This window comes from Meles meles, chromosome 10, assembly GCF_922984935.1.
Source record: "Meles meles chromosome 10, mMelMel3.1 paternal haplotype, whole genome shotgun sequence".
Classification (NCBI taxonomy): domain Eukaryota; kingdom Metazoa; phylum Chordata; class Mammalia; order Carnivora; family Mustelidae; genus Meles; species Meles meles.
The window spans coordinates 86,936,770-86,949,893 of NC_060075.1; the positions used below are offsets into that span (position 1 = coordinate 86,936,770).

The 13,124-nt window shown below is 39.8% G+C and overlaps 1 protein-coding gene across 1 annotated transcript in view; it reads right to left on the reverse strand.

Moving 5' to 3' along the window:
• CCDC146 (coiled-coil domain containing 146) overlaps positions 1-3,693 on the reverse strand; it is a 93,369-nt gene extending 89,676 nt beyond the window's left edge. Inside the window, exon 1 of the mRNA XM_046021058.1 lies at positions 3,535-3,693. Coding sequence (XP_045877014.1) covers positions 3,535-3,693 — 159 coding nt within the window. The remainder of the gene's footprint in view (positions 1-3,534) is intronic.
• Positions 3,694-13,124: the final 9,431 nt, after the last annotated feature.

Below are 13,124 nucleotides of genomic sequence, written 5' to 3' on the forward strand. Positions count from 1 at the left end.
AATGGCTTTATGGCTTCCAAGTCTTGGAAAACTTTGACACCTGACACACCAACACTTGACACCTGAGGTCCTACTTACAAATCAGTGGCACTTTATATAACCATGTACAGACAGAAATAGAAATCCTAACTTGAAGAATATCATGACAGCTATAACTTGTGTTATGTTCAACAGCATCTAGTATGATGCTTTGAACAGAGAGACACACAAACTTTTTGTTGAAAAAAATTATTTTCTCATGCTACATATTTACTGCTTGTCTCTGTGCAAGGTCTTGAGCCAGGTGCTGTACTGGATACAAATAAAATAACACATAATCCTTGCCACTGTATTGGACAACAAGAGTTATAAATGGTCCCTCAGAGTGCATGTTGGTATATAATCTTTTTGGAAAACTATCTGAAGTTATCTGCTAAAGGTGACTGTAAACCTAGACTATGAGACAGTAACCCCACTCCTAGGTATACACCCCAAAGAAATGAATCCATAAGTATAAGCCATGTACAGGAATGACCATGGAACTTTATAATCATCCAAAGGAGGAAACAGCCCCAATCTCTAAACAGAATAGAATGGACAAGCAAATTAGGGCCTATTTACATATAAGAACACTATAGAACAGTAATAAAGAATGAACTACTGCCATACACTGTGCTGTGATGAATTTCAAAGACATAAAGGTGAACAAAGAAACCAGACACAAAGAAATGCATACTGAATAATTCCATCTATGTGATATCTCAGAAGAGGCAAAACTGATGTGTAGTGATAAATCAGAACGGTGGTTCACTTTGGTGGGAGCAATGACTAGGAAGAGTCTCAAGGACACATATTGTGGTCTACATGGGAATATGGCAGAAATGGAGTACAGATAAATTTGAGAGATATTGTGAAGAGGTATTTAACTCTCAAACTGACAAAGAGAACACAGAAGGAGAATTAGGATTGGGAGGAGAATGATGAATTTGGTTCTGAACGGGTTGGTTATAGGAATAGGTGAATATTCACCGAACTGCACACTGATCACTTGTGAGCATCACTGTATATATGTTATGTAACAAAAAATATTTTTTTGATAAAAAATTTTTAAATAAAAATAAAATAGAGCACCATCAAATTTTCAGTAAGACAAGAAAAACCTATGGAGCATCGGGCTTCACAGGCAGTGATGGTAGAGTTGGGGAGCAAATGTCCCACATTAACCCACACAGTCCACTGCTGGGAACCACGTCGCTTAGTTCCCAAGCACCACTTGGAACATTCATCCCAAAGTGTGAATTAACACAGTGTAGATCCTACCCTGTTAGCTCTTATTGATTAATACAATAATTGTTCACTTTATTAATACAATCTGTCAGTGCAGAACTCTAAACTTTCCTTGCCAAATATGATAGGAAAGGAAGATATTCAATAAATATCTGTTCATAACCTAGTAACACATGACAGGTATAGCCTACAAATGCTCCAGCAGTTGAGAGGTTATAGGAAACACTAGCTAAATGTCTCCAAGGACATGGGAATGGAGCCGGACTGTAAAAGGTGAGGAACAGATGCAGGGGTTTCAAAGAATGACCTATACAGATATTTGATTTGATTTCTTTTAGTGTGAGTAGCACAGTCTTTCGAGGCGCAGGGTGACTAGGAGTATTTCTGGACAGCCATAACCTTGCGTTGTGCTTTGCAAATATGTGCCAGTTTCCTAGGCATCTGAATGGGGGACAGTCCCGGTGAAGGAGTGCCCCATAAACAGAAGATCACGAGAGGCTAAGTGAATTATTAGACTGCACACGTCGTTTGGGCCCAGATCACACAGTGCCATGAATGCCATACTGAACATATTCCACAAGCAGTGTTAAATGAGACCATGCCCTCCGTGCTTTGGTAGTGCGGGCCATTGTGTGACCAGCACTAATAACAATAAATGGTATAAGCAGCTTCTGGTTCTTTCCCTGTGATGCCAGGCATTAGACCTTTGGAAGTGGATTTCTGACTGCTTGCTTTCAGTTGCCATCTGAGCTCTTATGACTTGGCAAATACAGCTTCTGTTTAGATAACCAAAGGAGGGAAGCTTATATAAAGTAGGTCAAAAATTTTGTTTGGACTCATAAATTTAAGAGGAATGTTGAAAGAACATTATTATTATTATTATTATTATTATTATTATTATTATTATCAAATAAAGCTATAGATGCCAATAGGATTCATTTCAATGGTGTTTTGTATCTAAATAAAGTTGTTTGACACCAATAATCATTCGGCAAGGTTTTGTTGGCTTGAGGGACAGCTGTCGTGGAGTGAAATTACTGATTTCATTACTGATGTAATTTTACACTACTCTGAAGGGTAGATAAGATGGTCCTTTGATGCTATAACCTAAGGTACCCACCTTCTCAGGGACTGGTCATACCCAATGATTAATAAATACAATTTCTGCATACATGTATACTGAGAGATTCTTGAGATATTTAATAAATTGTTACATTGAACATCAATATGCAGGAAAAGTCATCCTAAGTTCTCCTTTGACTTTACAAAACAAGCCTTTCATGCTTCTTTATCTGTGCCTTAAAAACCTTGACTATAACTTTTATTATTAGCATCACATTTAGTAGAAATGAATTCTAGTTTAGCCTTATTTTTATTTGATACGATTGTTAAGGGTAGTGATATAAAAATAGAAACTCGGGGCACTTGGGTGGCTCAGTGGGTTAAGCCTCTGCCTTTGGCTCAGGTCATGATCTCAGGGTCCTGGGATCAAGCCCCGAATCAGGCTCTCTGCTCAGTGGGGAGCCTGCTTCCCCTCTCTCTCTGCCTGCCTGTCTGCCTCCCTGCCTGCCTCCCTGCCTACTTGTGATCTCTCTCTCTATGTCAAATAATTAAATAAAAGCTTTAAAAAATAAATAAATAAATAAAAGTAGAAACTCTATTGCAAAATTTTTGATGTATAATGGATTTTAGCAGAAATAGAGAACCCTGGTTACTTAAAAGTATTAAGACTAGAGATGTGGATTCATGGTTTTAAATATATAAATATAGATAAAGACAGAAATCATATTTCCTTTTTTTCTTTTTCTTTCTTTTTTTTTTTTTTTTTTTGCTTCTCTGCTAATAGAAGGCAGTATATTTCGATGTTCTACTGCTCTAGCTACATTTTGTTAGGTAAGTGCTGATTTTTCTATCATTATGTTAAGATCTTTTATCTTCACTTTATGGATGTAAATGTAGTATAGTCAATAATGAAAGAAATTTGCTTTTTTTTTTCATTTACCAACCTACAGAATGTACTTAAAATGACTGCATATATGCAAATATTTATTATGCTATAGAAGTGTCAGAACTACTATGTTAGTCCAGGATTCTATGATAAGACTTCAGAAGAGAGGGTGGGGACTATTTTATTTTAAAGTGCTTCAAACTGTGTGTATTGCCTACAGGTTACATGTGATAAGTCATCTTGATAATATTAGCTCCACCTGATTTTTAAGCTGATAATGATTCAGGTCTTAGTATAGTAATACGTGAAGGGAAACATACCTCTTGCAGACAAATGAAGGCTGGAGTTGTAGATAAATCAACACCCCGCTCATCCTGGATATTAATTGTGGGTGCTACAGCATAAATGGGGTCCTCTTGATCCTTTTCCTCTGTCTCCTCTTCCTCTTCTTGTTCTGTGTCTGTGGCACTGTCTTCCATTTTTGACAATTCTAAAATAAAATCATTCCAGATTCAGCTGCTTAGGGATGGCGCCACCTATAATTTCAAATTAGTGGAAAATAATAAAAGCCAGCAAAAATCAACTGGAGTAAGCTACTCTCCAATGAAATTATAGGTCAGTACACTTAGCCGCAGATAAATTATTATGAAGGCTGCTCGGTTATAAAGATAGTCTCCATTGCTACACTCAAATCAATAACTCTAATTTTAAAAAAGCTATTGTTGCATTAATTGGAAAATAATGATATAGCTAGAATGTACTATCCATGAGAGCAGAAACCTAATTGCGTTTACTGAGCATTACAGTTAGCACTCAATTACTACTCATTGACTGGGTGGAAAAAAAAATAACATTCACCCTTACAATATAACACAAAGTTAATTCAAATTATTTTTGGGAAATTAAAAACCAACACCGTGCGGTGGCTGACACTGCCTCAGGCATGCACCTTGTACCTGTGCACCTGCCTAAAAGCTTAATTGCTCGATGCCTGTATTCCTGCCCGGACCGCAGTGCAAGCCTATGCTTGCAGGTCCTGCCTGGGCCCTCAGCTATGTATCCGCTGCCCACGTGCATGCCTAATTGTCCCGTCGGGCTTCACTTACAAAACATCAGCTCAAGAATAAAATTAAGGATATCAAGATGGTGACCCCAGAGGATTAAACCATGCTCAAACCTTTCGGAGGACGGGTCCTTGCATGACTGCACAAGTCATGGAGCCGGCCATTGATTTGCTGCGCATTGATTTGCTCACATATTCAAGGGGACCTGTCTTGGTCTAAAAGGACCTATCTTGGCCTGCAAGGTCTCTCCTGGCCCATTTTGGTGGCATTGGGATTATTGCTTCTCAGAGAGCTAGTAAGGAGACTCAATTGCATTAAAAAAAAAAAAAAAAAAAAGCCAATCTAATCTTTTGCTCTTTTGATCTCTGACCCATGTGAATACGCACTTAACAGAAGAGTAAACTTGCACTTTTCTCTTGCCAGAGAACATACATCAAACTGTCATAAATTAAAGGTCTGGATCTTCTGTTAAACATCTCTCATCTCTCACGTCTATCTTATCAGATTAGCTGCTCCTTGATGATGGGATCCCCATTCTTTTAATAGGGAAAGCATGTTCTGTAATATGAATCTGGAAGGCATGGTAGGCTCTGGCTCCTAAATTTATTTGTCAAGTGGCCATAGGCACGCCATTTATTCACTTAGTTTCCCTTCCTCCTCTCTAAAATGGGAATCACAGTAATTTTTCCGTTTCATAAAGAATAGACACAAATTAAATGGGATCACACCCGTGGATTTTAGCTTCCATTCTACTATCTCTAATTCTCTACCACAGACATAAATTCACATGCACTTATTTTCCTCTTCCTGCTGCAAAAATACTTCACAGGTGGTAGCATGTCCTTCCCTCAGGAGGCACTAAATGTCTGGTTGTCTGTTTTGTTTTGTTTTGGCTTCATTTGGTTGACTTTCTACATATGATATTACTAGCCATTGATATCATTTGGACTCCCATTCCTTTAATACCCACACACTGTTTTCAGTGCCATAAAGCAGTGTTAAAAGAATCTGTTGTTGTTAAGGCATCACAACAATTCAATTTCGGCAATTAATCACAGTTGTCATTTAAATCTTCAAGGAGCTGTAAAGGTTTGATTACATATCGATTTGTTGATGTTTATGAGCTACAATATGTTGGTTCAGCCATTTCATGGATGAAAACCTGTTAATGATTATCTCAGAAAAATTTTTTCCTCAAAACTTTAGACCATACCTGTTAATGTCAGCTTTTGCTTTAAGAAATATTTCGAATATAAACAAAAATAACAGAATGGCATAATGAATCCTCAAGTATCCTTCCACCAGCTCCAATAAATAAAAATTCATGGGCAATTTGTTTTGTCTGAACCCTTCCACTTACCCCTCCACTCTCCATATAATTTGGAGGAAAACCCACACGCACGTAGACTTAATAACGTACCCCGAGGAATTCCAGAATACCGTACAGAGATTACCTTCATGCTACTGCACACCTGCATGGCCCTCCTTAGTGTGAACGGACCACAAGCTGGTCTAACAACCCCCAAATTATAAACATATGGAATGTTGCCAGTTTTCTGCTATCACAGTTTTGCAAAGTACAGTCTGCATATTTATTTTAAAATATATTTTAAAGGATCTTGGGAATTTTAGAATGGAGATAGCATTAACATTCAAGACTTAATTTCAGGCCATCTTCTCAAAGCACTGCACTTAAAATGTGGCAGAGCTTCCCTAGGTAACAAAAAGAACAGGGCACTGTGCTGAATCCGTACAGATTCCGTGGTCTGCTCAAGGTTTTCAGTCTCTAGTATCTGGAACATGTTCCAAATATTTTCAATCAGGTAAAACATTATACACAGGGAAGCAACGAAAAGACACGGTAACTGAGTTCTGATAGAAATGATCAGACAAACTTTGACCTTTAGAAAAGAAAGGAAGAGTGAGTAGGAAAGTAAGAAAATGCAATAGAGACAAATGCGGAAGTCTCACGTGAATTTAAACCTAAAACACTAATTAATCTAATTAAATAACCGGTTAGAAAGGGCTGAAGGAGATAGCAAGTTTCACAGATTAAACAAATATTCAAGGATTCGTTAATGTAGGATTATATCAATATCACCATGCTGCAGGCAATATGATTGACAGCTATAAATTAAAAAATAGAATAAAATATATTCTCAGTCTACATGATATAAACAGAATATTTATAAAACATCTAAATTCCTGGTGTAGGAAGAACAACAGACCTATCAAGTATAGTAATTCTACAAGTATGTATATCTGTAATACTAAGTCAATTAAGCAAATATTTACTGAGTTCTTTTATGAGGAGCAATAATTTACAAAGAGGCAAGCAATTTACAATATAAAGAGAAATCAAGGCAGGAATAACGAGCTCTATATGATACAAGGTAAAGTAAAATAGACCTAAATAAAAAGCAATGTTATTCTACCAACATTGAGATAAGCCTTTAAAAGCGGGTTGTAGCCTGGAATTTAGATTTTTAATCTATAGGAATTGGAAACCATTACTTTTTTTTCTTTTTTTGGCTTTAAAGAGTTATCTGAGCTTGTAAAGGTGTTGGTGATAATGAGAGGAATGTTTTAGAAAGGGTGTGAGTTGGAAGGCAAGGAGACAATTTAGTGATTGTGAGTCAGCACCCTGTGCTACGGGCAGGACATAGATTCACTAGTGAGCAAAACCAGACCAGGTGTCTGGCCCCAGGGGAGCTCACAGACTGGTGAGCAAGATAGAAATTAATCAGAGAAGCACAGAGATAAAATATAAAAATGAAAATAACTGAAACAGGTGCTGCAAAATCGTGGACCATGGAAACAGGGTTACCGCGCATGGCACATTGCCAGTACGCACAATCCCTACAGCAACTGTTAAGTAGCTCGATTGGAAGGTTAGATGCTGAGGACCTGAGCCAAGGCCATCCCGTGCTATGCTGTAGGAGTCCCAAGAAGAGACACACGGTTTTATGAGTCTTTCTAGAAGGGAGAGGACATGTACAGAGCATTCATACAGAAAACCAAAGGGCTAGTGAAGGAGAAAGGGAGGTTAATTAAAAGCTTGAGTCCTATTCCACAAGAACACTGAGCTTCTCTCTTATTCACACTTTGTTTTGGGGTTAAAAGATAAAGCCAAAATAGGAAGCTTCACAAAGAATAATGAAGCAATAAACATCGCAGGGTATGCCTTGTGTTGTAAGACAAACCACTGCTTCCTCTTCTCAAAAGCCAAAGAAGTGATCATCATTTTGTGTTTTGATTTTGAACTCTTAAGGAAATTTTTCTGGACAGTTATAAGGAGCAAATCCAAAAACCAAATAGTCCATGCACCAGAGAATGGGTCAGCATACACAAATGATGGTGACTTTTTGAAGATAAAGGGGCAACACTTGCTTCAAGAAAGATGTAGCAGGAAACCACGCTTTCGATATTACTTGCCGCTGAACTAGCACAAGTTTGCTCATTTTGGAATGGCAGGGTATCATTTAAAGTCAAAAATGATATAGTCCCACACCATTCTTTTTCATAAGTTAACTCTTCTATCTGCCCTGGAAACATGACCACGTGCTCCCTCCCCCAGTGGCCCATCGCTGTGGGTAAGTTACGAGACTCTTTCTACAGGAACTCAGAATGGGACCTGTTGGAGGAAGGGAGATGTCTGGGGCAACTGTTTTGTTTGTTTCAGTTTCTTGTACTTATTTAAAAACATAGAAATGTCAAAATGGAGGCGCCTGGGTGGCTCAGTCAGTGAAGTGTCTGCCTTCGGCTTAGGTCATGATCCCAGAGTCCTAGGATGGAGCCTTGCATCAGGCTCCCTGCTCAGTGGGGAGTCTGCTTCTCCCTCTGCCTCTCCCCCTGCTCGTGCTCTCTATCTCTCTGATAAATAAATTAAAATCTTAAAAAAAAAAAATGGAAATGTCAAAATGAGGTTTCAAAAATTGTGGCATATTTAAAGTTATATGACAAGTGCCTCTCAGTTCTGTTAGCACATCTCTGTGATTATACGCATGTTCTCTTTTAGAGATAAGATTAAAAATCAGCATCGAAGGCCCTTTCTGAAAGCTTCCGGTCTATACATCAGAGGCTCAGAATATTAGGCAGCAGATCCCGGATGCAGCCTACAGTTACCTCAGATCCACTTAATCCAACAACAACATCACCAGATACTACCAGTTTGGAAGTCCTGAATGCAACAATCATTGCACTTGTTCATGGGTAGAGCTTTTTTTTGTTTCATGTACAATTACATAATACCCATTATTATTATACAAAGACATGGTCAGACTTGAAACATTTTTTTTTAAAGATACAGACTTCAGGTCCTGCTTTTAAGAAGGAGGGTGGAAAAAGCTTTGTCATTCGAAACAAACCTAACAAATTAAACCACAACTTCTTCCTGTTCCTAAAAAAAAAAAAAAGAAGGGGCGCCTGGGTGGCTCAGTGGATTAAGCCTCTGCCTTCAGCTCAGGTCATGATCTCAGGGTCCTGGGATTGAGCCCCGCATGGGGCTCTTTGCTCAGCAGGGAGCCTACTTCCTCCTGTCTCTCTGCCTGCCTCTCTGACTACTTGTGATCTCTCTCTCTGTGTCAAATAAATAAATAAAATCTTTAAAAAAAAAAAAGAAAAAAGAAAAAAACCTCTCTCTCTCTCAAATGAAACAAAACAAAACAAAAAACCCTGCAAAAAAAAAAAATTCCAATCTGGGACAGAAGAAGGAAAACCATTGCAGTTCAGTATGTACAGCTAAAATTTGCCTCATAACTGAAGTGTTAAAGTAACATTGTGGGTTAAAAACACACCTACATACATACACATATACACAGACATAAAAGAAAACTCTTGAGAGGAAGCTCCAAGTGCATACCTAGCCTTAAAGTAAATGTTCACAGTATTAGTTAAATCTCACATTATATGCAGGTGTAACCAATGAGGAGACTGTTCACTGCCCACGATCCCAGAGAAACAAAGACTGTCACAGGATATGCTCCCTCCTAGGGAGGGCAGAAAGCTGAGACAGCTCTAGGCCTTCTCCCAACTCATTTCACTGTCCTTTTGCTTCCCTTTGCATGCTACTCTCAACCCCAAACACAGACCCAAGAAAAGTTATTCACCTTCTCTTTAAAACTTACTATTTTTTCTTTTTCTCAGAAACCCACACAGCCGAAATGAGCTCCGTATTACTCATTTGTGAATGGGTATAGCATACAGGGCTGTGATGGGAAGACCATCCAGGTGGAGGGCTGTCATAGAAACAGACGTGATTCTTGTCTCTAACATAAGGCTCCTGGGTGTCCTCATCAGCAGGTGGGCACTCCTGCCTAGTGGTCGCGCACCTCTGCACTTAGTAATGACAATATGTAGGCCCTCACAGCTTAAATGAAGCTTTCCTTCATCTTATTTCACTTTGTTCTTATAAAAACCATGTTCTAACTATTATTATCTCCATTTTACGGAAAAGGAAATTGAAGGCCGGAGAATGTTAGTGATGTGCCCACGATCACAATAAGTGATCAGCAATAAGTGGCAGTATTTATTCAAACTCATGTCCACTGGCTCCAAATCCCTTACACTTTTATACCATATAGGACTCTTGCCGTGGCCTTGGTAAAGCCCTTTGCTCTAGCCTCCAATAATAGAAGCAGGATCAAGGATGCAGCAGGCTAAAGGAATTTGACTTCTGTTGCTGCAAACGTGTAAAGCTAAGACCCCCCTTTAGCAAGGAGCAGGGCAACACAATGTAAGTCAATTAAAGACAATTCTAGTAGAACAGTGATTACTGGCCGTCCATGACGTGGCAAGATGGAGCTGTGCAAAACAATGGGCTATAGAACTGGTTGCTATAGTTACAAACCAAAGGAAATCTTTCCCTTACGCAGAGTGTGGCAAGAAGCACTGGTCTCATATTCACAATAATTTACAGTCATTCTGCAAGTCTAGTCAGGCTTTAGAAACTCAAAGGATGGCTGAGAGGCCCTATCAGTTCCCTTAATGGTTACCAAATAATTTGGTAGTGAGGAGAAACAGTTCCAAATCCTGTGGGAGGTTTGGAATGCTCAAGTAGGTCGAAAGCTGACAGTCTTCCAGAAGGTCTGTGAATCAGAAATTCTATATGTTTGCATGCAATCTAGAATCTTCACACTGCAGGCCATTCCTTACTTTTGTTACAAAAACATGCATGTTTTTCAAATTCTTTTGTCACCTTTGCTTAAATTTAAAAAAAAAACATACCTGAAAGCACATTCATAGCATTACAGTACTAATCTATATGTCCTGTCTAATTAGGTCATTGCTTTGCAAACCTGCTCTTTGATTTACCCCTTATCTCTTCCCCACATGCTAGTCAATAGGAGTTGTGAGTTTAGATGGGTCTATTTCCTTAGGAAAGAATTTCCTGTAGTATGCGCTATCATTGCTGCTTCCCAAATGCAACAGCCCTGGGTCCTCCCTTCTTCGTCATCGTGGTGGTGGTCCTCCTCCTCTTCCTCTTGTCATTTCATCTAAGACTAGGATTAGTGGCTTTAACTTAGTCTACAGGATGACAGCATGGGGTAATGGAAAATGAATACTTTGAAGTTCATCAATTCAGGCTTGAATCTCATTCTTCCCCTTCCTGTGTGAACTTGGGCAAGATATGCAACCTCTAAGTGGCTATTTCTTCAAATACAAGGTGATTTAAGAGTTGTTGGGAAGATTAAATGGAGCAAAATCTCAGTCCAGACCCAGCATGTAGTCCTCAATAAATGTTAGCTCCCTCCCACCACTGTCTGGGTTTTTTGTTTTGTTTTCGGTTTTTGGTTTTGGGGTTTTTTTGTTTGTTTGTTTTTGTTTTTTTGTTTTTTTGCTTTCATGTGAAAGCCTTAAATAATTTTGACAGGGATCAAATAAACAGATGTCTGCCTGGGACTGGATCAAATGGTTTACGAATCTATAGGTTGGGGCTCTTCTAGCATGAATTTGTCCTAGAATACATCCTTAGGATCTTGTGTGAGAGTCCTGGTAAGCCTAACCTTCAAATCCCACTCTGAGATATTTTCATCTAGGGAAAGAAAGACTATGTAGGATATCAGGTACGGTGAAAGCTTTGTATTTGCAAAGTATTTGGGACCTTAAAAGAATATGTCAACTCTTAGTCAGGGCAGGGCCAGCTTTAGACAATAAGAGGGCAAAGTTCCCTTGCCCGTGTCTAGAAATTTCATAGCCTCCTCTTTTCATTGCATAAGTACTTCCTGTTCTCAGGCTTCCCTTCACCCCTGGCAGATCTCCCCTTCGGTCTTCCTCCCCTTGGGCAGCATCCCTTACTCAATTTCTTTCCTTCCTCTAAAAGCAAAGCTTCTTACATTCATTATAGCTTTAGAAGAATATTTACCAAGCCAATTTTCCTCCTTTACATTGGTGGGGGAAGTTAAAAAGTAAAAATAAACAACAACAACATCAAAAAACCCTCTCTGAACTGGGGAGCAAGAAGAGTTGGCATAGGCCCCTAAGGCCTCTTGTCTGCCCGGGACAAGGCTCAGGAAGCGAAATAGTGGAACTTGGACATTCGAGAACATCAGAGAGATCATGCGCCCCCTTCTCTCAGGTGAGAGGCTGAGGATGTGACAAGGCTCCATACCATTACTGATCCTACCCCTGTTGGTGCTAAAGCAGTAGGCGGAGAAAGCCCAAGACAGTCCACACAGCGGCAAGGGAGAGGTACTGAAGGCTAGCTGAGAGCACTACATCCCAAGCACCGTTGACATTGTGATGAAAGACACGATTTCAGAAAGCTTTGTGGCGCATGCCACTGAGAACCAGAGGAAGAGGCAGAATTCTCAAAGATGCCTGTCAGGAGAACCAAGTGTGAGACCCAGGTGGATGCATATCTCAAGGGGAGTCAGCATGGTCAGACAGCAGCCACTGGCCAGACAACCATCCAGAAGCCACAATGCTACCTAATAACACTGAACTTGGTTCTCCCGCCTAAGAGGAAGAGAGAAAAAGTAGAATTACGTGGGGTTCTTTTAGTAAGCTTTATGGAGATATAATTTATGTGCAATAAAACTCATAATTTTAAGAGTACAATATGAGTTTTTACATATATTGACAGTTGGGTAATTGCTGCCACAAACATTCTCATTTTGTAGAGAGCAAAATGGAGTCTCTCATGTCAAGCAGGAGCCTGCGTCAAGCGATGACGCAAGCAGTTAAGGTACTGCAACTAGGAGATATTGCCAGGACCAATGTCAGCTGACAAAACCCCAGAACTGATAATCAGCAGAACCAGAGAGGTCTGCAGAAATCCCAAACTGATTAAATCCCTTTAAAAAGGGAAGGATTGTGGCAGCAAACTGTCAGACTCCTCAGACCTGACCCTTCTACATCTGACCACTTAAAAAAGGCAACTGCTGCCAATGGTTTTGCCCGATGGATCTCCGAACAGAACCGAGAGCCTTCCCTGCTGATCATGAGAAGCAGTTAGTGCGGAGAGCTGACCTGGACCAGACGCAGGCCTTATCTCAGCGGCGCACCCACAAACTGAGGTCACATTTGATTCGTTCACTTCCCGTCCCTTTCTGTTATCTTGTTTGTTATATGGCTTGTCTTCTGTCCTGCTCTGTGTGCCATGTAAGAAGCCACGTTTAATCACATGGGGAGATGTCATTGAGTTTGGAATCCTGAGTCAGCTTTATCATCGTGATTTAACCTTAGCTTTGTGACTGACTAAAGCTGACATTGTGGAAAGACACAACTCATGTGTGCACCTTCCTACCGTGCTTATGACACCATGAGCTCTGAAAGCTTCCTCTGAGTGCTTTTATGATCCGTGCCCTGTCCTATCCCCAGGCCTGCCATCCCAGGCACCTAGTAAC